This window comes from Acartia tonsa, chromosome 11, assembly GCF_053477335.1.
Source record: "Acartia tonsa isolate MP-2025a chromosome 11, ASM5347733v1, whole genome shotgun sequence".
Lineage (NCBI taxonomy): Eukaryota > Metazoa > Arthropoda > Copepoda > Calanoida > Acartiidae > Acartia > Acartia tonsa.
In genome coordinates, this window is record NC_137270.1 from 32,728,999 (window position 1) to 32,756,567 (window position 27,569).

General features: G+C 31.3%; 1 protein-coding gene and 1 long non-coding RNA gene across 2 annotated transcripts; both read right to left on the reverse strand.

Annotated features, from left to right (window-relative positions):
• On the reverse strand, positions 1–3,114 carry LOC145332761 (uncharacterized). The gene is made up of 3 exons (XR_013884293.1): positions 2,978–3,114; positions 2,382–2,477; positions 1–1,624 (listed from the first exon to the last, which is right to left on the reverse strand). It is a non-coding gene; the product is annotated as an uncharacterized LOC145332761 (long non-coding RNA).
• Positions 3,115–3,977: 863 nt separating this feature from the next.
• LOC145331248 (uncharacterized) lies at positions 3,978–27,312 on the reverse strand. Its single transcript, XM_080175865.1, has 12 exons — positions 27,293–27,312; positions 26,952–26,998; positions 23,025–23,069; positions 21,277–21,373; positions 20,779–20,829; positions 20,300–20,391; positions 19,849–19,926; positions 19,490–19,616; positions 16,131–16,194; positions 14,342–14,401; positions 13,253–13,290; positions 3,978–6,307 (listed from the first exon to the last, which is right to left on the reverse strand). Exons 1-12 carry the CDS (start codon positions 27,310–27,312, stop codon positions 6,145–6,147), a joined length of 882 nt encoding a protein of 293 aa, XP_080031991.1. The 3' UTR covers positions 3,978–6,144.
• Positions 27,313–27,569: the final 257 nt, after the last annotated feature.

The window sequence follows — 27,569 nt, forward strand, 5'->3', positions numbered from 1 at the left end:
ATTTCTAAGTATTTTATTATATAAATGATTATGATATAGCTATATACAATAAATAATACAAAATAAATAAATGACAGAAAAGTTAGAGAAAGTACATTTTGACAATTTTGATATTGTTATTATTTATTTACAATATTGGCTAGTATTATTATTTATCACTATATTTCGTAGCACAGCTACTCTGTAATCTATAATACTAAGTAATACGATGTCTGTCCGTCTGTCTGAAGCTTAAGATCTCAGTTAGCACTAAACCAATTGGGCTCTACTCTTTATGGAATATACCTATTGGTCCTTTGATGGTCTTAAGCTATTTTCTTGGGGGATGGGACACCCCCCACTTCCCCATTCCCCCCCCCCAAAAAAATACCCAACCTCCCCACAAAATTTTTTTTTCTTTTTAAAACCAAGATTTCAAAACAGGGGTCGACTACCCCCCCCCCCTCACAAAAAAATCTCCACCACAATTTTCAAAATTTTTCTTTTTAGATCTGAAATACGAAGAATTAGGTTGACCAAACCTCTTTTAAAAAGTATTAGGATCCCAATCTGTCTGTCTGTAGCTTAAGATCTCACTAACCGCTCGACTGATATAGTTATCTTTTATAGGGAAGCTTCTCATAGGTCCAAGGAAAGTTTGTAACTATTTTGGGGGAGGTATCTCCACTCCTCCAAGAGATATGACCCTGGAAAACAGGCTTCTAGGCGCATTTTAAAGGTAACCTTAACTCCTTAGTCGGGCAGTTGGTTTAGTAATGCACTAAAATAATTTAGCTATATTTTTTTGTTATTGCTGCGCTACCCATATGTATAATTGATATTTGAACAAAAAATATATATTCTTTATAATTCAAAATATGTACATAATAGAATAGAACAGACAAAAAATAGTTACAAAATTAAGTAATGAATATAAAAAATTTGAATTATACGAGAAACTATTAATATTTTTGTCTGTACTTTTCTACTTAATTATTAAAGATTATATTTTAACAATATTTTTTTCAGTTTAGATTTATAATTTTGACCTAATTTTACTTTTTTATATGATTGAAAGAAAATTTGAAATTTATTTAGATTATGTCTAATTGTTTATTATAAAAAATGATCTAATATTTATATTACGCTAGATATTTAGGATTTTGATATGACACCTTTTAAAAAGCTTTCAACGAAAAAAAAACTTTCATATTAAATAATATAATTTTTATATTAAATGTTTTAAAGAAATGATAAATTCACTGAAGTGATTCTATTTCTTTTTTCTTATTATACCTTAATTATAAGATGTCGTTATATTTTTTGCTTTAATCATTGACTGTCATGTTTAACGATTTTTTATTCAAATTATTAAATTTTTAACAATAATATAGCAGCTACGCCCTTAGCCTATTGGGTCATCTCACCTTAATTAAATTTAGTAATAAAAAGTATTTTTCAAGGACCATTTTTCAAGACATCTAGAGATCTTAAAGGGCATACAGACAAAGAACCAACTTGTTGATTATAAGGATATTATAACTAGATATGTTGTTTACTAGGAAAATTGAATCTTGGCTGCTGATTGGCTGAGGAGTTTAAATGATGATGCTGGAAACTACTTGTCTCACTTCCTATTGGACGCCTAAATATAAATATAAATTGAATCTAGGCTGTTGATGGCCTGGGGAGTTTAAATGATAATGTTGAAAACTACTAGTCTCACTTCCTTTTGGATGCCTAAACATAAATATAAATTGAATCTTGGCTGCTGATTGGCTGAGGAGTTTAAATGATGATGCTGGAAACTACTAGTCTCACTTGGATCTCATTGGATGCCTGAGAGGTAGTGAATCACAAAGAAAAACATGGATAGACAAACGAACAGAGAGAGTTAAAGACAACTCCCCCCCCCCCCCCCCCCAACAACACATAATGTTTTTGTCCCTAAATTTATTTGTGTGAAAGGTACAGTAATAACATTTTCAGATTTGTCAAACAACACAAAAATTTTCATCCATCAATCCAGGTGGCCACAGGAGCCATCCAAAATCCAAGTAAATTCATATATTTTTTAAGGTGCCTCAAAGCACTACATCACATTTAGTTTGCTTTTTTTGTTCCTGACAAAAAAAGTAACATATATAACATGCTCACAAAATCCACTTTTTTTAAATTTTCGGTAGCCCTGTCCCCATTAATGATAAACAAAATTACTTTTGTAATTTGTTACATTTAATTCATTTGGAAAAATTTGAAAAAATATTATTTAGTGTTCTATTATCCTCTTTCAACTTATAAATCCAAATGTTTTGAAGTACGTAAAGCTAACAGTTTTTTTTTAATCTTGGGGAATGATCAATTTCTAGACTAATGCCCCTTTTCCCCTAAAAGTAAAGTACCTAGGCATAGTGCTGAGATGTGAGTTGACTGTGGTTAAGTGAGAATTAGCAGAAACCATCCATGGGTCCATGATACTAAATCTTTCTTTACCATTTCTGAAAATACATGAAAAAGTTAAAACAACTTAACAAGGATGACAACAATGATAAGTAGCAATACACATTAATCATTGAAATATTAACAGACAGCACTTTAAGGTTGATTATAGGGTAGATATTTAATGAACAAGGGAATCATCCCAAAAAATGCCAAAGCAGGGCTAGACAGCAAATAACATCAGATATTACAAAATAACAGACAGACAGACACGATCATCTATAGAGTAGTTTTTTTTCGTGTTAGTGTAGTGTTAGATAGATGGACACGACGGATAGAAAGTAATAACTAACACTCCTGCTGAAAACTTTGGGTACATTTACTAGCCCTTGATTTGTTGTTCTAATCAAAGACGTCCAAGCTTTATAAGGGGTTAAAATGAAGGGTTGTAAAGGTTTTAGGAAGGGGGGGGTCTAATTATTTAAGAATTTTTTTAGGGGTGTAAAATAAAGGGTTTTTAGGTTTGGGGTGGTAATCTCAAAATATGTGATGAACCTACCTTGATATATCTGTTAAACTTCCAAGTTCTGAACACGGAGCACCCTAAAAACAAAGAAAATATCTATCTTAGAAGCAGCTTAAAGTGCCTATAAAAAATGACGTCATACAATACAAATGACCAATGATAGGCTAGTATATGTTCTACAATTGGTCAGTTAAAATGTATACTAGCCTATCATTGGACATTTGTATTGAATGACGTCATTTTTTCATGGTTATATAGACAAAGACCAAACTGCTGCAAAATTGTGTCTTAAAAATAAGGAATTATCCATCTCTTTTTTAGGGGTTTTCTTTCCCACTTCTCCTCTCATCTCCCTCATTTTATGACGTCACTTGGATCACTTTTGACACAATTTTGCAGCAATTTGATCTTTCTCGTTATATAAGCTGCTTCTTTATATGATCAATGATTGGCCATCTAGACCAATACATCTCTTGTTTGAAACAATATTATAGAAATAAAATCAAATGTAATCCCTTTATATAAAGTATTGATGATTTTTTGTCTGAGGCTTAAGATCTCAATAACTACTGAACAAATTGGGTTCTTCATTTATGGAAGCTTTATATAGGTCCCCAGAAGGTTCCATTTTCTAAGACGCAGATCTGCAAAACCAGTGCTCAAGACGGTTCCTCGTCTTTGGCAAGTCACCAAATGGGCTACAGTTGAGCTAGGAACGAGGTTAAGGTGTCTACAGAGACGTCTTGGCATGCTGAAGAGATAACTCTACACATTAGCTAGTCTAAAGTCACTCTAGAGGGCACTTAGGGCGCCCTGAAGACACCCAGGTCAAATCTGCAGCTCAAATCCGGCTTAGCGCTAGATCCAAGTTTTGACTTTGCCACTCCACCAGTCAGGCTACAGTTGAGATATCGACCTCTAGTCTTTTCTATAGTGTCCAGTAGGCATCTGACTATCATATCCTAGCTTGACAAGGTCATATCTCAACTTTCAAGGCGCTGAGGGCACCCAGAGTGACCCTATACCGTCAAAATCTGAAAATACGCGATGTTGCAAAAATCAAAAAAAGTCGATTTTTTATGCAAAAATGAGCTATTTGAGCGGCCCAAAGGCATTCAATCTTAGTTTGGGGTCCATTGGGATGATTTAGGATGGTTTTTGGGTCAATCAAAATTTTGACCAAAATCGATGATTTTTCCATGCTTTACCCTTAGCGTTTTTGCCAAAAATGGCCATTTTCGAGGGTTTTGGTAGAAGTGCTGTAAAATGCTTCAAAGTTGAGATAATGACTTCAAATTGAGTACAGATACTCTTGGGCATGTGTCTGACCACATACTAGCTTGGGAAGGCATTTGGACAACTTTCAAGGGGAGGGTGCCCCCCCAAAGACGAGGACTCAAAATCTCAAAATCTGGGTTTTGGGTCAAAATTTTGACATCGCGATTTTTTGATCTAATATGAACCAGCATAGTCCCCTGACACCAAAAACACCTTTGAAAGTGATTTTGGATGCCTAGAACTGATTCTATGGGCAAAAACGTGCAAAAAAAATCTTACGCAAACTCAAATCTTGAAATTTTTTCGGTTCTCGTCTTTGGCGCCCCCTAACCCCCCCAGGAAGTCAAAATCTTGTCCAAAACCTTTAATAAAAGTTGTTAGGCTTGCCAAGATGTTTAATTTGAGTACTTAAAGTCTTATGTAGCTCAATCCTAGCCAAAGTTACAGCTATCCAAAGTGAACCCAGGTTCAAAGGTCGATGTTTCCACTCATGCGGTTACGGTTTTGGCGCACTCAACCTACGGGTAGGACACCCTAAATTTTCATAACTCAGGCCACAGATGAGCTAGAAAGGAGTTTAAGGTGTCTATGGATTCGTCTTGGCAAATAAAAGTCAGTTACCATTTCAACCTATAGTCTAAAGTCACTCTAGAGGGCACTTATGACCCCCTGAAGGCGGTAGAGTGAAACCAAGATTTTTCAAGATTTCAGCCTAGCGACCTTCAGGGTGCCCTAAGTGCCCTCTAGAGTCGTCTAAACGGACCCCTTACTTCGAGATGATATGCTCTCTGATGCCTAATGGTGCCCTGTATGAAGTTTGGTTAAGCTAGCTTGACTGTAGGCAGACTGGTAGAGCGGCAAAGTCAGGCTAGCGCAAAATGTGGGACACCTGTAACGAGAATGGTACCCAGGGGGGGTATGAAGTGAAAATTTTGGTGAAGGAGATCACTTTAAACCTTATAAACGTTGTCCCTATACCCAATAGACTTGATTAGAACCATTAAAACCAGAATCCAAGACACAAAATTTTTTGACTCGATTTTCAAAATCACGCCAGGGGGGTGCGGAGGATGAAAAATTGAAAAAAAAAAAAGTTGTCTCCAAATGTGCTTTTAATGGTCCTAATCAAGTCTATAGGGTATAGGGAGAACGTTTATAAGGTTTAAAGTGATCGCTTTCACCAAAATGGACCCAGGTTACCCCCCCTGGGCAGTACTGTGAAATCTCAAAAATCGATGTCCTGACAGGGGGTAGGGTCGGTCCATTTTGGTGAAGGTGATCACTTTAAACCTTATAAACGTTCTCCCTATACCCAATAGACTTGATTAGAACCATTAAAACCACATTTGGAGACAACTTTTTTTTTTTTCAATTTTTCATCCTCCGCACCCCCCTGGCGTGATTTTCAAAATCGAGTCAAAAAATTTTGTGTCTTGGATTTTGGTTTTAATGCTTCTAATCAAGTCTATTGGGTATAGGGACAACGTTTATAAGGTTTAAAGTGATCGCCTTCACCAAAAAGTACCCAGGTATACCCCCCCTGGGGTCATTCCACTTACAGGTGTCCCACATTTTTCGCTCGTCTGACTTTGCCGCTCTACCAGTCTGCCTACAGTCAAGCTAGCTTAACCAAACTTCGTACAGGGCACCATTAGGCATCAGAGAGCATATCATCTCGAAGTAAAGGGTCCGTTTAGACGACTCTAGAGGGCACTTAGGGCGCCCTGAAGCCTGGTACCCCAAAACTTGGATTCGGGTCTCCCGACTTCAGGGCGCCTTAAGTGCCCTCTATATTGGCGCAAGACCCCTATAATGGTCGTAAAAGATGTCCAGCATGTCAAGACGAATCCATAGACACCTTAAACTCGTTTCTACGTTGACGGAGAGTGGAGTTAGGATGATTCTACCACACGCAACCCGTCTCAGCAGATCAGGTTCTGAGTTTTTAACTTATGTAAAGTAGAAGCAGTGATATCTGGATTGAATTCATTGAGGAAGATATGATCTTGTCCACCAGGTCCTGTCAGGTTGCCTCTAGCTCCCTGGTGGTGCCCGCCAATAGTGGTCAGTTTCAGGTTATTATGTCTGCTCGATTTTTCAATATTTGTATTTTTTCTAACACAGGTTGCTCAAGAAATGGCAAATTTTATTAACTTGTCAAGCTCTATAGGATTTGCTCTGTAACTGGATGACAAAGCAAGGTTTGCTGGCGTTTGAATTCCTACTTATGTCTAATCATAATATTCAAAAACCTGATCTGTGGTGGGAGGGGGGTTGGCGTGTTCTAATTTTCACTACTGATTTTTTATGGGTAATTTTTTTTATTTTTTTTACAAAAATAGATACAATAAAAACTTTTTGTGCTCTACTCATAATAGGAGCTTTGGAGATGTTTTGGATTAATTTTACTAATTAATACTAATAACTAACCCTAAATATATGTACTAACGGTTGCACCCGTAGCATCTATGGGAGCTGTAGAAAGGGTAGATAGGGGTAAGAACTATAAAGCCTTAAACAATCCCAAGATCCCTAAAGTAGATAACTTAATAGGTTCTGCAGTTTTTAATATCTTAAGCTACAGACAAAAAAATACTACAATAAATATGTATGTATTGTATAATAAGATTAATAATAAATAAATGTATGAATATAAGTATATAAAACTAGGAAGGGAGGGGACATAGTGCTTTTTTTGCACTGGTCCCCAAAGTTTTCGTATTCTTCGGACTTTTAATGAATTTTGAACGGTTTGTTCATTACGTGTCCAAACGTATCAACCACTAATTATAATCTATAGAAATTTTATGTGTATCATCATTAGGGATGTATTGTACATCAGTTTGTTAGCCATTGTCTTATCCCTTTAGATCCCAATGTAAAACATCTTATGTCTTATTCATTAACATATATGTATTTTGTTATTATTAAAAGCTATGCTAATGTCTAAAGACCATTAATAAATCCCAAGAGAGGGGAGTTTTTAATAAAGACTGAATAAGAAAAATATAATAAGAGGGGAAAGTAACTTATAAATTAGTTATTGTTCATAAAAAATTTTCTGATCACAAACAAATTTGAGAACTAAAATGGATGAAATGTAGAAATGTTCTAATCTTATATTTAATAAAAGTAACAAGATGTTACAAAAATGTGGTTCAGGGGGACCGAGGGGTGTTATTACCCTTAAAAAATTTTTGATTCTTTTTTTGAAAGCGAAGAATTTCTATAATTAGGGTCGGTCCGTCCGTACGCCATTAATCATTACCTGAATGTCCGTTCGTCCATTTTAAACATGTTGATTTTTTTTACTTTTTTAACAACAAACTTTTATGTGATCTATAATCAAGTTCTAAAAATGTAAGTATGTCCATAAACATTATCCTTGTATCAAGGAAATTTTCAACAAATTTACTTATAATTTTGCTCCGATTCTTATACATTTATATTCTGATTATTCAGTTCTGACACTATACAAGTGTTAATGTCCGTTTGTACTGCCGTTTCAGTGCTTCGCTTTTATGGATGTTGCCATTCTTGTTTTCAAACAAAAAGACGTCAGGGATCTTAAGGGAAAAGACACTGAACTATAATTTGATTTACATCAACAATAATGATAAACTAAATCACCACTTCTGTAGATAATAATTATTAGACAAAAAGTTTGAACGCTACTAGTTAAAACCTACCAATCAAGATTTAATAAATGTTCCCATAGTTTTTAAGACAACGTAAAAGGTAATAGTTATTTATCGCATCCTATTTTAGACCATACCAATACTTATTTTTTTAAAAAGTAAATAGCCTAAAACCATCTCAGAGCCTATAAGAGTCTTCACTGTAAAAAAGAACCACATCGGTTCAGCGGTTAGCGAGATCCTTCGCTACAGACAAAAAAGCTTATTACTTTATATTATAGGATAGAATTAAAACCAGTCTTGTAAGCCGAAGGCCAATGATAACAAAACTGGTATTAATTCTATGGTTTTTATTTCAACATTCAATAATACGATGCTTTGCATGAAATTTTCGGTATGGCTGAGAACGTGTTCTAATCTAGGGGACAATTATCGGTTTCTAAGCCATATTGAAAAACTAGTATCAGTGTGATTTACAGTTCAATGATACCTTCCTTTCTTGGGGTTTAGACGTACTTTATAAGAAAACATATATAATGATAACAAGAGAGGGATAGTAGTACATGGCTGAATTGTAGAGTACTTTTGCTACCAATAATACATATGAATGCATATTAGAAGCTAGGAGTGTATATAATTACTGTTTTACCATGGAGAGATACTGCTATCATTAAAACCAAATATCATATGAAGGACATTTCTGCCTTTATACAGATACAACAATCTAAAATCTACATTTATTTTGTAAAAAGGACAGTAAACTGTAAAACAGTAGTATTCGTGATTTGGATATTCCCTAAACAGCAAAGCGTATGTTAATGCTAAAAAAAATGTATAGTATAAAAATTTTAAAGATGCAAAAGGATAAAATAAACCTTGTTTTCCGTTAGTTTCTTTAAAATATGAACCATTAACTAACTTGCACATTTTCCTTGTTTTTTGGTTAGTATATTTTAAGATCATTTATGAGTTCTGATATCTTTAGAATCTAAAAATAAATCAGACATAAAGCGGCATCATTTTCGAGGGTCGTAAGTATTTATTTTTAGTAAAAATAAACTCCTGTCTATCTAAATACTGTGACTCCGTATAAAATTCTAAGAATGTTTCTTCCTTTCTTATTTGTATCTTCCGCTGCCAAGTTATTAATTAGTTAATGCTTGTGTATGTAAGCCATTGGGTTTAGCAGGGCTCGTACGTTACAGCATAAAATACTTAATATTTTTAGGGAAAAATTGGTCTACATTCATGGATCTAAGTCCCCAAAGTTGTTGTGCCAAAGAATAAGATATAGTTATTTCTCGCATCGTATTATAAACAGCTTTCCGCGGATATAGAATGTACAATTATAAGATTAAAACCAGTTTTTTTAGCCCCGAGATGCCGAAGGCACGGGCTAAAAAACTGGCTTTAATCTTATGATTGTACATTTCTATATTCGTAGAAAACTGGATATAATATGATGCTAGACATAGTTTTTTCGTATGGATGAGAACCGGTTCCTATCCACCGGATTCGAATGAATACGAGTAAACATTATTATAAGACTTTGGGGACAAATTTAATAAATTGTCCGCTCCCTCCCTGGTCTACATTAGTTATGATATAATCGTTCATTGGAATTAAAATATATATTATCTTATTGTTATCGCTGCTATATACATTGTAAAATTATTGTTCTTGTTAACTCATAGTAACGGATAATATTTTTCTACTATTTTGTGTAAACATATCATTAGGCAAAATAATAAGAAGGGGAGGGGTTAAGAAAAAAAGATAGTTAGTTATGGTAAATATGGTTGCTTATGCGTTACTATTAAATACATTTTTATTAGCGCGGCTTCTTTATAACTAGGTTTCTTCCGCAAGTTCGTGTGACTGAGTCTCTTAGAAAAATAGGTTAAGGCCTTGAAATGTTATCATATTCAAATGTTATTAAGGTCAGAAAATCTAGATATCCTTAATACAAAGTAGCTTGATGTCTGTCTGGAGATCTCGGTAACCACTGAACCGATTGGATTTAGGGAATATACCTACTGGTCCTGTGGTGGTTTTAGGCTATTTTTTGGGGGTTGGGACACCCATAACCTCCCAAAAAACAAAAAAAATACCCCCCCCCCCCATTTTTTTCTTTAATGTGGTGGTTGCAGCACCATAGGTACTTATTTTTTTTAATTACCTCTTGGGGCAACGCCCTAGAGGCTAGGGGCGAAGCTGCTAGTAAAAAATAAACAAATAAAAATTGAACTCAGCAAACTGTCTACTGTAAAGCAGGAAGGGAGAGGGCATTAGCCTTTAAATTACACTGGTACCCAAAGTTTTATAACCACATTAACTTGTTCGTTGACTAAAAAACTTTGGGTAATTTAGTAAATTTTAATAGGTTGACCAAAAACTAAGAATGTCATCAATAATTTACTTTGAATCTGGGGTAAGTTTGTTTATCATAATTGAAGATGCATAACAATTTACCATCCATTGTCTTATCCCTTAAGATCCCCGAGTTTAAAGTAAATAAAATAAACCTTTACAAACAAAATAATTTAAAGTTTTCTACTAAATTGATAACTTTTTTCTTAAAAAATTTTGATTTCATACAATTAAATGCATTTTTTCTTCTTCAAAAAATGCTCTCCAGTCTTCAAGTATGCAAAATATGATAAAAATTTATTTCTCTCGTTTATATTTATCAGAGACTAAGGCATTCTGTCTTTATTTCTTTTGCTAGACTGTTTTGTATCTTTAGAATATTGAGTAGTTTACTTCATAGAGATAGTAAAATAGAAGAGTTTATACTTTCTAATTTAACAAACCCCAAACTGTCCCAGTTTTGAGCAAGACGATTCCTGTGACGTCATATAAAAAGGGAAGGGGGAAAGAAAATTTCTTCCCTTTTCTCCCATCTCTTTTGAAGAGATTTTCTTCCCCCGTTCCCTTTTTCTTTCCCAAAACGTATATGACGTAACTGGAATCGTCTTGCTCAAAACCGGGACATTTTGGGGTTTGTCTCTAATTTAGTATGATGATAACACTAGAAAAGCAAAGATCTAATGGGATAAGGCAATGAACGACAAACTTATGCATGAACAATAAATTTACATGTATAGATACAAAATAAATGTAGAAAAGTTTGAACTCTACTAGTTGTACAATCTAATCAAGATTTGAAAAAAGTCACTAAAGTTATAGCAAATGACCAAGAAATCATGTTTATATATACAACTTTGGAGACCAGCATAATGTAGCCTTCTTTCTTTATAGAATAAAATATTTTGTTTCAAATTGATGTATCTAATCTTTGGGGAGTTTCTTTATTTTGTAATCATTTACAAAGTAAGTTTTGACATAGAGTTGTATCTCTTAGATCTTAATCAGAAAGTTTGTACATCATAATAAAACATTAGTTAACTGTCTAACATCAAGGTATAAAAGAATTTTAATTATTCTATTCATATGCTGTTTGAAATGGTTGTATCTATCGGTGTTGCATCTTTACTATTATGACTGTAACTTTATTCTAAATCAGTGAAATCTTACTCAATATTGACAAAAGGGGTAGTTTCACAAAATGCATTTGAACTTAATTTAGTGAACCGCAAAATTTTTCCTAGTTATGGGTTAAACTACATTTATGTAGCATATATTTGAAATAAATTCAATTTTCTACCACGTAGTTTTTAAGATATCAAGACTTGAAAATTGTCTTTTTGTGATATCTGCAATTTAAAAAGACGATTTTCAAGTCTTGATATTCTAAAAACTATGAAGTAGAAAATTTAAATTCCTTCAAATATATGCCATATAAATGTAGTTTAACCATTTAACCAGGATAAAATATGTGGCTCACTAAATTAAGTTCAAATGCATTTCGTGAAACTACCCCAATACTGAAAGTTTTCAGAAATTAGTTAATTTCCAACATCAAAATCAAAATAACGGAACAGTATGATAAGTATAATTTAAACTTTTCACTTATATTTTCTTCTAGTAAAACCATCTCTAATTTGAGTACTGCGGTGCTAATATATTGTAATTATGATAAATAGAGAGGGAAGTTGTAATCCTTATTTACAACTATTTGGGCCCACACTACAATAGTAGTCATATTGTTCAGACAGGGAAAAAAAGATTTGAGCCTTGTGAGTTAAAAAAGTATTTTGAAAGCAAGGACTTCATACGACTGTGTTTTTCCTTAAGATTAAGACCCAATTGTTAATTCGTCAAATAAACAAGGATGACAACATCCATAAGCAAAGCAGAGTAAAAAAAAAATCATGGATTAAAACATGCAAAACTCAAAGAAAATCACGAAATATTTTTTTAAAGAAATAATGTTGATGTCTTTTGAAACATTAACCAACATACAGAGGGATAAAATAATGATAGACTAGATGAGTATATGTCAAATGAATCATCACTAAAAATTTCAGCTGTATAATTTCAATCTCTATCTGTAAGAGATACTATTACTATGGGACACTCCTAACCCTTATTCAATATAATCTGACCTAAAAATAGCATTAAAATTTCTGCTTTGGTTAATATGCGATTTGTGGTAAACTACTAAGTCTCAAATTCCGCCTGGAAAAGAAGTTCATTTTAAATTTGTTTTTGAATCGACATTCCTTTCCCCCTTCTAAATACTTTCTCTTATAAACATACTTTAATATAAATATTTTTCTTATGCGACCCAGCAATGTGGAAAATTTCCATATGACCTTTAGTTGGGAAACTCCTCTCCCCCCCCCCCCCTTCTTAATATTTCAAATAAGGAATAATTGTGTTTTGTAGAGTATCATCGCTTCTAAAACTGTTAAAGTAAAAGAAGATTAGGGGGTTGGGGGTGGATAATAGAAGCTTCTTTCACTAGAAAATGTTTTTCTAAGGAATTTTTTATATAAACATTGAAAAGGCCTTCACACTTTTACATTCTACACTGCATTTTTCTCTAGATATTTATTTAAAAAGAGAAGCTTTTCTATAATTTAATATAGAGTAGCCTCCGTACATCTGCCCTTAATTGCGCTCATAGTTAATTTTAGCACATTAATATTGACGATTTCAAACTTTTTATAATGGTTAATTTTACTGTACTTAGAAAGCGAAGTAACTCTATAATCATTACAAGAAAGTCACTAGGTTTATTTAACAACTAATTTTTTAAGAAATCAATTATCCAATTTCTCTGATTCTTGCAATAAAGGCTTGTTATATATGATTATAGATATTGCTGAATATTTAATACATTATATACCTACTAGCGGCTTCGCCCCTAGCCTCTAATGTCTAGGATATAATTTCGAAATTCATTGCTTTTTTATCAACAAACTTTATTTCTTTTAACGTAATCATCCTGGACATTATAATGTTTATGATATAAATATTGAATTGCCTAAAATCAGAATGTTTATCTCTTGGCTGATAGTTAACCTATATACAAATTTTGTTTAAAATAAGCTAAAAAAAATATATGAATGAAGGGTAAAAATCAGTTTTCGGAAGCCACGATTAAGCCTCAAATTAAACCTTTTTGAATGCATAATTTTTTTTAAAGAGGGATATAAAGGTCGTTTTCCAAGAGGCTTAAAGGCGGCTGCCAAGCCCTGGTAAAAAATATTGTTTTATAATAGAATTATATATAGAAATTTTTAAAATTTACGTGGATATAAAGACTATGGAAAAAAAAGGAAATTTTTAAAATTGTTTTTACATTTTTGCAAAGTTCTAAATAGTAATGATTTTTAATTTTAACGTTTTACAAAAAAAATATATAAATGAATGATTTTCTGACGTACGAACATTTAAAGAAAAGAATTTATCAAAAATCATCAAAAAAATTTTAATGACAAGGGTTCAAGTACAAATTTGAGTATTTGAATATTTTAAATAACAAGCTGGGTTCTTTTTTTTATTATTCATAAAGGCCTATTTCTTTTAAGATTAATGAAAGGAAAGTGATCAGATATTTGGACGGCTTCTTACAAAGTATCTATCGAGCACTAAACCCATTGAAGACGAAAAAGTCTCTAAAAAATCAGCATGTTACGTCATTAAAACTAGGGATTATCCATCTCTTTTTTACGGGTTTTCTTTCCCATTCCTCCTCTCCTCGCCCCTCATTTGTATGACGTCATAAAGGTACTTTCTTAGTCTTCAACCCATTAATAAACATAAAATTGGGGGGGTGATTTAGTTCTTTTTTCTATGCTTAGACCTTGCAGGTTCTGTGCCTGCGGTTCTCTAACTTTGTTGCGAGGCTACCCAGTACCCAATATAACCTTATTTAACTTGACCTAGTCTAATAAACAATCAAACCAAAACTTCTGCCCTATTTTTATAATTCCTTTCATAAATAAGGGGGTGGGATTTCTTTGTTTGACAAACAACTTTGATTGAAAGCGCCGATATTTTTTTTTAATGCATATACAATTTATTATTTTAAGCATGATAAAGGACACTATGATGCATAAATATTAATTACCTTTTTGCCACGTTGAAATGTTTGGAAGCTTTGTTCATGGTAGTTTTGCAGGTTCGAATCCTAGATAATGAAATGGTTTTAGGTAATTCATTTATATTTTAATATTCTTGGAAAATTGTCTAAAATATGATGCTACGTAATTTTTCTAAGGTTATTTTATAAGGCTTATTGACTAAAATGGTCAAATAATTTTTTTTAAAATCTAAATATTAGTTTAAATTTTAGATTTAGTATTTAATGGGTATGTGTTATTTCTAAACTTGCATGCATTCTCGGTATACTGGGTTTCTGCGATCGTTTCTGTGAATGTTTATAACTATTTGGGGGGAGGCTACCACAACCCTCCCAAGAGAAATCACCAATAAAAAAAAGAATCAACCCCTCCCCCCCCCCCAAAAAAAAATGGGGTTGGGTTGAGAGGAGGCTTCGCTATTTTAGGATATACTTATTCTAGTTTTCATCTAATTATCAAGAATTTGCACATTTTGTAAAATTATGTTATCTTCCCCCTTCTTTTAAACTTTGGGGTTATATTACAATAATGCAGAAATATATTGATAAGTAAAGAGTGTAACAATTGTGAATTCAAAAGTTTGGGGGGAGAATTAGAATATCGAAAAGAAATTCTACTTTGACAATGAACTATTTACGATGTCGACACTTATTATAACCTTTTAAATGCTTAAACAATTGGAACTTTTTGAAGGAGATTTAGAAAGTAGAACCAATTTAACAAACCCTGGACTAAAACCGACCTTTCACGGTTATTTATAGTTAACCCTAGCCGTTTAATGGATTTTAAGTAACAAACAGAAACCCTTCTTATTTTTCTGAGACTCCTTTTTTCAGACAAATAACACTTTCTATATCCCTAATTTTATTCAAAGGTTTTTCTTTACACTTTTGTTGAATACAAGTTTTTTCAAGTACCAACTTTGCTTGGAATATTAATTACTTCCTTATTTACAAAGAATTATATATAGATAGGCAAATATATAGATATACTAGGTGTAAAACAACGATGATTTTAAAGTAGTCCAATTTTGCTGTGAATTACTTCCTACTTTTGATAGCTGGATATGTAGTTTTTTAGATATTTATGATGGATGAATATATAGATAAATAAATAAATAATCCCCTCTTACTCATTACTTTCTTATAGATAGACAAATATAGATAAACTTGGTTGAAAGCTAGGTATATATATTTTAAAGTAGTCCAATTTCTCCTTTTATACTGCCTTGTTTCGATAAATGGATAGTTTTTTAAAATAGATGATTTAGTCGGATAGATTTTTAAATGGAAACATTTAGATTTTTAAAAATAGATACACAGTTTATGATACAAATACATAGATAGATTAGATAGATAAAGAAAAATTACTGATGTTAATAGAAAGATTTTAACTATTTAACCTTTTGAATTCTTTCTTTTAAAAAACAAAAATCGAAAGTGGAGGGTCGTGCACCCTTCCCCCCACCTAATTACCTCAAGTACCCCTAGAGGTCTCTTGATATATATTGATAGATGGTTATATATACCTGAGTATATAAAGTAGAAAGAAAAATACCAGAATTAATCTTGAAAAGAATAGATAGATAGATAAACCGATTGATAAACATTCATTATATTAAAAGTAACAGAATGTCTGTCTGTGTATAGCAAAGGATCTTGTTAACCGATGAAACAAGAAACTAATATCTCATTCTCAAGTGCCCCTAGAGGACAGAGGTCTCTTGAGGCTTAGGCGCTTGTGCATGATTAAATTGATAGATAGATAGATAAATACCTGAGTATATGAAGTTGAAAGAAAGATGCCAGAATGTTGACCACTACCACAATCTGATTTCTCTCTAAATAAATAAAATAAATATCAAATAAAAATTATGTTTATTCAAAGTCTAAACGCAAGACAAAATAATCAGAGTTGGATTTTTAAAAAAAATTAAGGGTTGCTGAATCGGCTATGGGCGCCAAATCACCAAAATTATTTTTGGTAAAAATCTTTTTAAATTATACTAAGAATACTAAGATAGAAAGATAGAAAGATAGAAAGATAGAAAGATAGAAAGATAGAAAGATAGAAAGATAGATAGAAAGATAGAAAGATAGAAAGATAGAAAGATAGAAAGATAGAAAGATAGAAAGATAGAAAGATAGAAAGATAGAAAGATAGAAAGATAGAAAGATAGAAAGATAGAAAGATAGAAAGATAGAAAGATAGAAAGATAGAAAGATAGAAAGATAGAAAGATAGAAAGATAGAAAGATAGAAAGATAGAAAGATAGAAAGATAGAAAGATAGAAAGATAGAAAGATAGAAAGATAGAAAGATAGAAAGATAGAAAGATAGAAAGATAGAAAGATAGAAAGATAGAAAGATAGAAAGATAGAAAGATAGAAAGATAGAAAGATAGAAAGATAGAAAGATAGAAAGATAGAAAGATAGAAAGATAGAAAGACAGAAAGACAGAAAGAGAGAAAGATAGAAAGATAGAAAGATAGAAAGATAGAAAGATAGAAAGAAAGAAAGATAGAAAGATAAAAAGATAGAAAGATAGATAGAGAGTGAGAGAGAGAGAAAAGGAGATAAATACGAGAGAGAGAGTGAACGAATAAGAAGAATTGATGGATAGATAGAAAAAGAGAAAAACGAGAGCAAAATAGACACTGAACGATAAAGTTATCCTAATTCTTCAAGTCATATTTACAAAAAGTTTAAACTTAGAGAACCATCAAAGAATTTTAATATTTTCATGGAGAAAAGCAGCAGTAAATTCAATATACTGAAGTAGAAGGTGTTATTTTTGAAACTTTGTATGTCCAGTAATCGTTTTTTTTTTTGGCTTCCAGGGACGATTACTAAAAAAAGAGTTTGCTTCCAAAACAATATCGTTTCAAAACACAAAATGATTATAATTTTTTTTTTCAACTATAGCTTGGAATCTTATTCATATCCGCTGGAATAAAACAGGTTTTGAGCCATACTATAAATCATATATAGTAACGTATTATAAAGATTTTATCACGGAAAATAATATAAATCATAAAATTAATCATTTGTGGAGCTTCGATCCATCATGGCCCCAATAAAATGGAATATATCCTATAATTGTTTTTCTATCCGCGGCAAACTGTCTATAATACGATGCGATAAATAAATAATATGTGTTTATTATCCAAGATTTTAACTATTTAACTTTCTCTTAAGTTCCAAATATTTTCGAAGAATTTTCCCCTGAAAAATATAAATATCACGTGCTTTTGTCATGGAATAGGATTTTCTTAATAGTTGCCAATTTTTACTATGTATAATAATTTTGGGTTAACTGTGAGCTTTTTATGCATTTATTAAAATTTATTTTATTATTAATTTTAAAAGCTATTGATCCATCTCAACATTTATTATTAACAACATGGCAACAGTGTAAAAAACACTTTTTAAATCCATAAAACATTTCTTTAAGAAACTATTTACAAAATGATTCAATTTAGTTTAATTATGAGAAAAAAATTAATTATTAAAGTAATAAGGAAAAGCTATAATCAGTTCATCTTCAACAATTTTTCTTATATATTAAATTAAAATAATTTTCATTTCTGAAATGATTTCCATTCTTGACATTTGATGGCAAATATTGACAGCTTAGCAGATTTAGATTTTTATGCTGTCCAAAGTTTTATTGGAAATTATATTTTTCTTTATTGATTTATTAATGGGAATAATAGTTTTCTGGTCGGCTATTCAAAAACAATAACTTTTTTATTATAGGTTTGTACAACAAAATTGTGAACAAATTCTTCAATATTATAATCTGCAGAAGGGGTAATTTGATTATCATAATTTTAGAGAACACTAATTAGCCGATTCTGAAGATATTTTGATAGCAAAAATATACAACTTTTAGATTTAGTAAAGTTCTAAGTCTAAATGTATTTCAATTTTTAACAACGACCATTATGTCTATAGAAAGTGCAGTTGTCTAATTTTTTAAACGGAAAACTCTAATATAAGAAAGTAAGACCCTAATCATTTGGTAGCTTTGCTACTAATGAAGCATTTCCAAACCCTTTCTTTTGATGACAATATGAAATTCTTATGATATCTTTTAACCTAAAAGTGAACCATTTTTATCCCCCTAAGAAAAAAAAATTCAGTAGAGGTAATAATTACTGTAGCTTCAATGCTTGTCTTGGTTTGACAATTGAATAGGTTTATAAAGGTAGAAAAGGTAAAATATCACTTTTTGAAAAATGTTTGTATGTTGGGTAAGAAGAGGGATTCGTTTTGGTCCCTTTTAAACATAAGGATAAACCCAAAATTCTTTATATGTCAATATAAAATATTAGAAAATATTGGCATTTCAGCAAATCATCTCCCATTAGGGAACAAAGAGAGAAAAGAATTCTGATAAACAAATTGAGTGAATAGGTTTGAAATAATACAGAAAGATATATCTTTTGTATACAAATAATGAGAATATCAATTTTAGGAATTTTTATCACTAAGTGGGAAAATATGTTTGAAATGTGGCAAAGAATTTTAAAAAGTGACATTGGATAACAATAAAGACAGAATATAAATGAAAATCACCAACAAATTATGACAAAGCATTACAATTTATGACAAAGTAGAAAATAAAACAGCAAATAATGAAAAAGAAAGAAATAATATGATAAAGTATAACTAAGATTGAGAACTGATAGCAAAGAATGTCAAAGAATAACTTAACAAAGAATTACAAACAAAGAATAACAAAGAAGGACAAAGAATAACAAAGAATGGCATTGATGACAAAGAATTTTAATGAATATCAAAGAATGTAAAAATAAAAATAATCACAATTAATGACAAAGAAAATCAGAGAATGACAATGAATGTCAAAAAATGACAAATAATGACAAAGTATGACAAATAATGACAAATAATGACAAAAAATGACAAAGAATGATAAGGAAGAACAAAGAATGACAAAGAATGACAAAGATGAAAAAGAATTTCAAAGAATAACAGAGAGTGGAAAAGAATAACAAAAAAATGATAAAGAATGACAAAGAATTATAAAAGATGACAAAGAATGACACCACAAAAATAACAAAGAATAACAATAGAAAGCACAAAGAATGACAAAGAGTAAGATAAACCTACCTTGCCAGACTGTAAGTAGGATGTGAGAATGTGCAAGGATGGAAATAAATGATGAGAAGCGCCAGAAATAGGAGTAGTATGACTCCTCCCACTGTCCCAGCTATCACAGTCACAAGATACTCAGCTTCTTAAATGAATAATTTTGTTTTATTAATATTTTTTTTGGAAATAGACATGCAATCAATATATATAAAATATGTATGAAATATAATGAAAACTATACAATTAAGTAAAGTGAAAAATTGGAGAATTGATAATAGTTATAACATGATACAGTCAAGCCAATTTGTGTGAGCATTATACAAAGTATGATATATTTTCTTATCAATTTTTGTTTTCAATAGGATTTCAATGCTCACCTAAAACTTCAACATCAATGATTGCACTTCTAGTTCCATGGATGTTCTCCACGTGTATACTGTAGGAACCTTTGTCTTCTAAACATGAATTTAGTTTAATAATAGGTCGCAAGATGGTGCCTATCTATTTCCAAAATATGTACTTTATACCTTTGTCTTCTAAACAGAATTTAGTTCAATTGTTGGTTGCAAGATGGTGTCTTACTATTTTCCTAAAGTATACTTTATTGGCCTTTGTCTTCTAATTATAAATTTAGTTCAATACTTGGTCGCAAGATGGAGCCTATCTTTTTCCAGAATGTGTACTGTAGGGACCTGACAAAAATCGTGCACTTTAAATGATTGATTATTTTTGGTTGAGGTCTTTTACACACCCTACTCTCGCACATACTGACATTACCCATTTAAGGAATAGTTCAATATTACACCGTAGGAGTGTGCTTTTTTTTACCTGATTGGACATTCAGAATGAAGACTTTTGATTTGAAACAAGAATTATGTCCAGGGATGGAGGACAGGATATCTGATACATACTGGCCATGTCTGTAATTAATTGGAAAATAAGTAGACAAGATAGATGTTATGTTATGGTTATTTCTATGAATAGATGGACATCGGAAGGTTGAGTTACTTGGGTATAGATTCATTTATTCTAGTCAGACAGGTGTAAATTTAATTAATAACTCACAAGAACTTAATTATACAGGTTATTTTGCATTACAAATTGTTTCATGTACAGATATGTATGTACATTCCTCAAATGCTTAATATAAACTATAAATATAATGTATTGTATATGTAGTTGATTATGTCTCAATTTAAATTAAAATACTTATCTTCTTCATGTATAGGTATACCTATGCGAATTTAGCTCAAAAAGTATGTATAGATTTGATAATAAACATATGATTACTTAAAATAGATAAATACCTTGAGCCAGGAGATAGCACCAAATTACCAAGAACCCATTTTACTTCAGGTCTAAAAATTTTAAAAATTATTTGGTATGATATTTTTTGTTGTACCAATAACTGAAATTATAAAGATTATTTTAATTTCATGACATTTAAATTTGTAAAAAATTAAATTCTATTTTAAATAATGAAATTTTAAACACTGTAGTAATATCTTTTAATTGAAAACTGTTTTAATAGAACATAATAGATGTAAAATAGCTTTGTTTAAAAAGGTTGACAAAAATGGATATAATTTACGTGGATAATATGACAGAGGAAATTATGTCGTATGTTGCTAATTAAGTCCCCATTTATTGGTCCAGTACTGTCCTTCAGTAGGAAGGAAAAGGATGGGGCTAAAAGGGATGGATTGGGGGTATATTTTTACTAGTCAGCTGAGAACCATTTTATCAGGGAAGGCGAAAATATGGTGCAACATCCAAGTATTTATATATCTATTTTGACCACTAACCTGGGATGAGCACAGAACGTGGCCACCAGCTGTACGTCTGTTCCAACAGTTGTCTGTATAGTTTCTGTATCTATATACAGCTCTGGTGCTCCATACACTAGATAGATAGATAAATAGATCAATTATCAGATAAGGATCACCCTATTATTTATTGGCAAAAGATCAATAGTACCCCTATAGTTCTAAGGATGGTTGCTAAATGAAAATAACACCATGTTTTTATATAAAAAAAATTTCAATTTAATTGTAATTAATCCGCCATATTATTTATTAATAAATAGAGATTTAAGATTTCTTCAATTAGTCCTAGAAATACTTTGTATCTTAGAAAGTAGAGCTATTTTAACCATTAGAATCTTTTTTTTTACTTAATTCCATATCTCTTTTTCCCTGCCAATAATTTGCCATTTGTAACCTCTTGTAATACTTATTATTTATCAGGCAGGAATAAGCCAATGCAATGGGGGATATTTTGATGTACACCTCTAATTATGGAAACCAAAATTATCAATTCTATAGATAAAATTGTGTGTGGAAAAAGATTTTACACAGATAGTTTGTACTACCAAATCAAAATTAAATATATGTCTACATAGTTTTTAGGCCACTGAATGAGAAAAATTATTTATAAAACTTTCTCTTCGCATGTCATATCCCTTCTCTTTACATGTGTAGACTATATCCTTTACCTTGTCTATAGATTAAAATTATTAGTTGAAGCGGTCGGACACTCAACTTAATGAAACAACCAACAAAATTCATTAAAAGTCTTCAAAGTTGTTAAGCCAACAAATAAGAAAACGTTATTATAAAACTTTAGTGACTATAATGTAATAAACATTCCCCTCCCCTCCCTCCCTGCTTTTCTAACCTCTTTAATCCTTATTGATAAGAAATTCTCAGTCATTGCCAAAAAGTAATAAACAGACACATACGTTCTAAAGGAAATAAATATGCTATTATATTATTTAGCAACGCTATTATTTAATTTAATTTTATAAAATGTATGTAGGTCTAATAAAGATCACTAATTTTCTTTCACATAGCAAAGTTACTCTATATTCAACTTTGTCTGTCCATCCGTCAGTCTGTAAAGTTTTGGGGGATATGTGTTTTTACGCCGCTACAGCTTGCTACAAAAATAGGAATATTTAATCATTTGTTTTTAAAGGATATTAGGATCAGCTGCTTTTCAAAAAAATATCTAAAAGGCCGCTACTTATTTAAGTTTGGATTTTTAGCGATTTCTCTTAAGAGGTTGGTGATACCCTCACAAAACAGTTGAAAACCTGCCTCGGACCTATGAGAAGCTATGCTGTATAGGAAAACCTATAGGTCCAGCGGATAGCAATATCCTTCGGCACAGACACACACATGTTACTTTATCAAAGTATTTTTCTAGTTTTCCATATGTTATACCGTGTCCTTGAAAGAATTGTTGTAAAATGTTTGCCAAAAAGTGCCAATAACAATGATACTTGTTACTCTTAATTGTTTTCTATTTTATTTTGATAATTTTTCGGTTAAGACATGTAAGTTTTAAGGATCTTAATGGACAATTAACCTATCTCCTTTTTTTTGGATAAAATTCTTCTGAACACGTTCTCACATCAGTTTGATCAAAAAGTGTGGGTACCTTTCTAAATTAGATTTGGTCACACAAACCTTTAGTATAATTTTGTTTATCATAATTGGAGATGTACATCAATTTATCATACACTGTCTTATCCCTAAAGATAAATATTTACCTTCTAAAACCAAAGGCAGTGACTCGCTGTGTCTCTCAATACCTCCTAAAAATAACATTATTAAAAAGAATTATCACAATTTATTAATGTAAATTTAATTAGATCCCTACTAAACTATCAATTGTTAGGCTAAGAAAATTTTTGTTAAACTATTATTTTATTAACTTATATTGTGAACTTTACTTGATTATTACCTCTAGGAATGATTATTAACAACGTAGAGATTGACTTTTTATAGACACCATCACCAACAACTGTAGACAACCAACTCTTTGATTGCAGATCTTTGACAGGAAATCCTAATTGCAATATTACTCTTTTTGCCTGATAATACAAACGGCGACTTTAATTACTACTAGAAAGTACTGTCTACACATATAATTCAATTCCAATAATGAGATTATGTAATAGTTATTTCTCGTATCGTATTATAAACGGCTTTCCGCGGATATAGAATGTACAATTATAAGATTAAAACTAGTTTTTTTTAGCCCCGTGGTGCCGAAGGCACCGGCTCAAAAAACTAGTTTTAATCTTATGATTGTACAGTTCTATATTCGTAGAAAACTGGATATAATAAGATGCTAGACATAGTTTTTTCGTATGGATGAGAACCGGTTCCTATCCACCGGATTCGAATGAATACGAGAAAACATATTATTAACTTAAAACATAAAATACAACCAATATAAAATTTAATAACTGTCCATCCATGATATAAAGTAGAATGATGTATGTCTATTAAAGCTTAAAATGTAGGTAACCGCTGAACCAATTAGAGAATAAACCAACTGGCCTTATGATTGTTTTAAGCTATTTTATAGGTAGGTGGACCAAATCCCTACAGAAAAAATTACTCACAAAAATTTTTTTTTGTCTCGTGGATTTCAAAATACCAAAAAATCGGGTATGGGGAGGGCAGCGGGATCCCATCCAACTCTTTATTGCAGTTCGTGCATATAAATTCTTTTGTAGATAAATATTTATCTACTGAACAACTAATTATAATATTTTAATTTTCTCAAAGCAACAACTCTGTTATTTATAGATCCAAGCAGAGAAAATATAGTTTTCCTATAATATATGGTAAACATATTTTTTTTTGGTGTTAAATCAACATGCACCCCTTCCCCCTCAAAATTAGAATTTTCTTCTAGCCACCCTAGCGGCTAGAGGAGCCATCCAAAACCCAGGTAATTCCAGGTTCATTTTAGACTGTTTGACTCCAAAAATACCTCGTATGAGTATCTGGCATACAGGGATCTAAAGGGATAAGACAATCGCCGATAAATTAATGTATATATCAAATGATGAGACACCAAACTTCCCCTGCTGGTTACTTTAATTAGTGGTTGAAACGTTTGGACACCCGAATTAATGAACCAACCAACCAACATTCAATAAAAGTAACCAAAGTTGTTAAGCCAAAGAATGTGAAAACGCTACTATAAAACTTTGGGGCCTAGTGTAATAAACAGCCCAATGTCCTCTACCTCCCTAACAAATAACAATAATCTACCAAGAAAGCTTTATAAGACCCCCCCCCCCCCATGTATACTGTAACCAAGAATGATTTAAACCTCTAATAGCTAATTTTATTATGAAAGACGTATATGATAACATGGATGGAAAAGCCTTAATTTAACATATTTTATATTTGTTGTCTGAAGCATAAGATTTCAATAACTACTGCTCTGATTTAGCTCACCTTTCAGGGAAGCTTCACATAGGTTTTGAAATGTTTTTTTTTCTTCATATTTTTCTGAAACCTTCTTAATCCTTTTATATACAACTAGCGGTTTCGCCCCTAGCCTCTAGGGGCTTTGCCCCAAGAGGTGATCAAAAAAATCATTCTACTTTGTATTATAGAAGATCCTAACTGCTAGGGGTATAGCCGCTAGCAGTTGTAAAAAGTTAGGTAAACAAACTTCAACAGTATGTGGCATAGCTTTACCTATTTGAAGATAAGTATATCCTTGTGAAGAGAGACTCTTTCACATCTTTTTACAGAATAATTTTAGAGATACTTCGCATCTTAGAATATAATAAATAATATAAAAATATAAATAAGGAAAGAAATAATGATTTATTTACCTATTATGCAATAATATCTAACTTAGTTTATATCTATCTATCTATCCCATAATCTTTTATTTATACATCTATCTAGTTAACTGTATAACTATCTATCCATCTATCTGTACATAGTATACTGACTAACAATCTATCTATATGACTTTCTATCTATATATACAGCGTGTTTTTTTATGAGAACTTTTTTGAAAGCAATTTTACCCCACTTATAGTTATCAGAATTTAATGATTAATGACTTATTTTCTTCGTTTTTTATAACCATTAATAGAACAACAAAAAAATATATTCATTTTTATTTAAAAAGTAGAATAAAATATAAAATTCCAAACTTAGGTGTCAACATCTAAAAATGGTTTTAGCGCATTTTTCTTAAGCTAAAATCTTCTACCCTTTGCAAGAAAAAAAGAATTGATTTTCAGTAGTTGACTTTGGGGGGCTTGTACTCCCTCCCTGGTTGAGATATGGCCTTCAAAATTTGATATGTTATAATACATGTCCCCAATAATATCTGCATTATTTTTTAGTTCTATATCTCAACTTTGAAGCGTTTTGCAGCTATTCTTGCAAAGGGTAAAAGATTTCAGCTAAAGGAAAATGCGCTAAAACAATTTTTAGATGTTGACACCTAAGTTTTGAATTTTAGAATTTACTGTACTTTTTAAATAAAAACTGAAATATTTTTTTGTTGTTCAATTAATGGTTATAACAAACAAAGAAAATAATCCATTAATCATTAAATTCTGATAACTATAAGTGGGGTAAAATTGCTTTCAAAAAAGTTCTCATAAAAATAACACACTGTATATAACCTTTGTATCCTACTATCTATCTATAATAGTGGTTGCGCCCCCCAACCTTTATGGACTCTATATTCAAAGGGTAAGAATGTAATAAGGGTGCACAAAAATAGCCTAAAGCCGCCTCACGACCCATATGAAGATTATATTAAAAGGAGTTCAGTAATTAAAATATTAAGTTTCAGATAAAAAAAGAAAACTTCCTACTTTATATAATAATTATTATATATATAAACACAGTTTATTTCTTTAACATTTTTAAAAGCGAAGCTTTTCTATAACTAGGGTCGGTCCGTCTGTCCGTACGTCCGTACGTCCGTAACGGATAGCTTTTTTCGTTAATTTAGGCATGTTAGAATTGTCCTATCGATTTCAAATTTTGCATGGTGATTCCTTTAATAGTTAGGTACGATTTAGAAAGCGTAGCAAATGTCCGTACGTCCGTTTAAAACATGTTGATTTTTTTACTTTTTTAACAACAAATTTTTATGTGATCAAATCATCCGATTGATCTTATTTTTGGTATATTGATTCCTGGGAGAACAAAGTATAATGTTATAAGCGAAGCAACTCTTAAATCAAGTCCTAAAAATGTAGGTATGTCCATAAACATTATCCTGTATAAAGCAGTTTACTTAGAATTTTGCTTCGACTCTTATATATAATTTATATTCTGATTATTTAGTTCTGACAATATATAAGTGTTAATGTCCGTTTGTCCTACCGTTTCAGTGCTTCGCTTTTATGGATGTTGTCATCCTTTTTATTGATGGAATACAATTGTTTCACTATCAAAATAGATCATCAGTTCCAATTAAGGTATATAAAATAAGAGTTGCATTTTGAATACTTTTAATAGACTAAATAATAAGAAAGAAGTGTTAGAAAATTGTACCCCCTGCAGGGTTGTTTACAACTTACATCCCACATGGGCTTGGGGGGATTAGCAACTTATATAATCGACTTCTAAAACCTATCTATCAACTACTTATCCATCTATTTAACTTTAAATCTATCTATCTCTCTGACTATTACCTATAGTATTAGAACCAGTACAAATGTATTCGCCGTTATCTGGCCAACTAATTAACAAAATAGGTTTAGAATAAAAAAGATAATTAAATTTAATAAGTAGTTATATGCTCAAGTTTTTTTTTATTAGCGAAGCCACTTTACAATTAACTTTATTTGTATATCTGACGGTTCATCCGTAACGCTATATGGTAATGTGAATTTCTCGAATGCTCTTTAAGATAAACAGATGCAATTTTAGGTCATACTTAAAAAACATTTTTTTTTAATTTTCGTGATTTTCTTTTAAATATCGCATATTATCTCTATATTTCCTTTTCTTTTATACATATCTGTTGTATAACTTGATCGTCTGTATGTACATCCTCGATTTTTGTGCTTCGCTACTTATAAATGTTGTCATCCATGTTTTACCTACACTAGTTGTAGCAACTATAAAACCAATGCACACGGTCTTTAAACATTGATTTAAAACATATTTTTGTTCCTGATATTTCCAATGTTGAGTAGTCGACTGTTTCCACGGATTTTTCTCTAAAATAAATTTATTTGATTTATATAAATTTTATATTAATATCATTTTTGTTGTTTGGATTTCTTCCTATAAAAATAAGTATTTGT

Coding starts and splice junctions, on each gene's coding strand:
- LOC145331248 (XM_080175865.1), bottom strand. CDS start 27,312: ATGTACATACAGACGATCAA. Junction 20,830..21,276: donor ACGTTCTGTGCTCATCCCAG/GTTAGTGGTCAA, acceptor TAAAATTTTTAG/ACCTGAAGTAAAATGGGTTC. Junction 6,308..13,252: donor GATAAACATTCTGATTTTAG/GCAATTCAATAT, acceptor AAAATCGAGCAG/ACATAATAACCTGAAACTGA.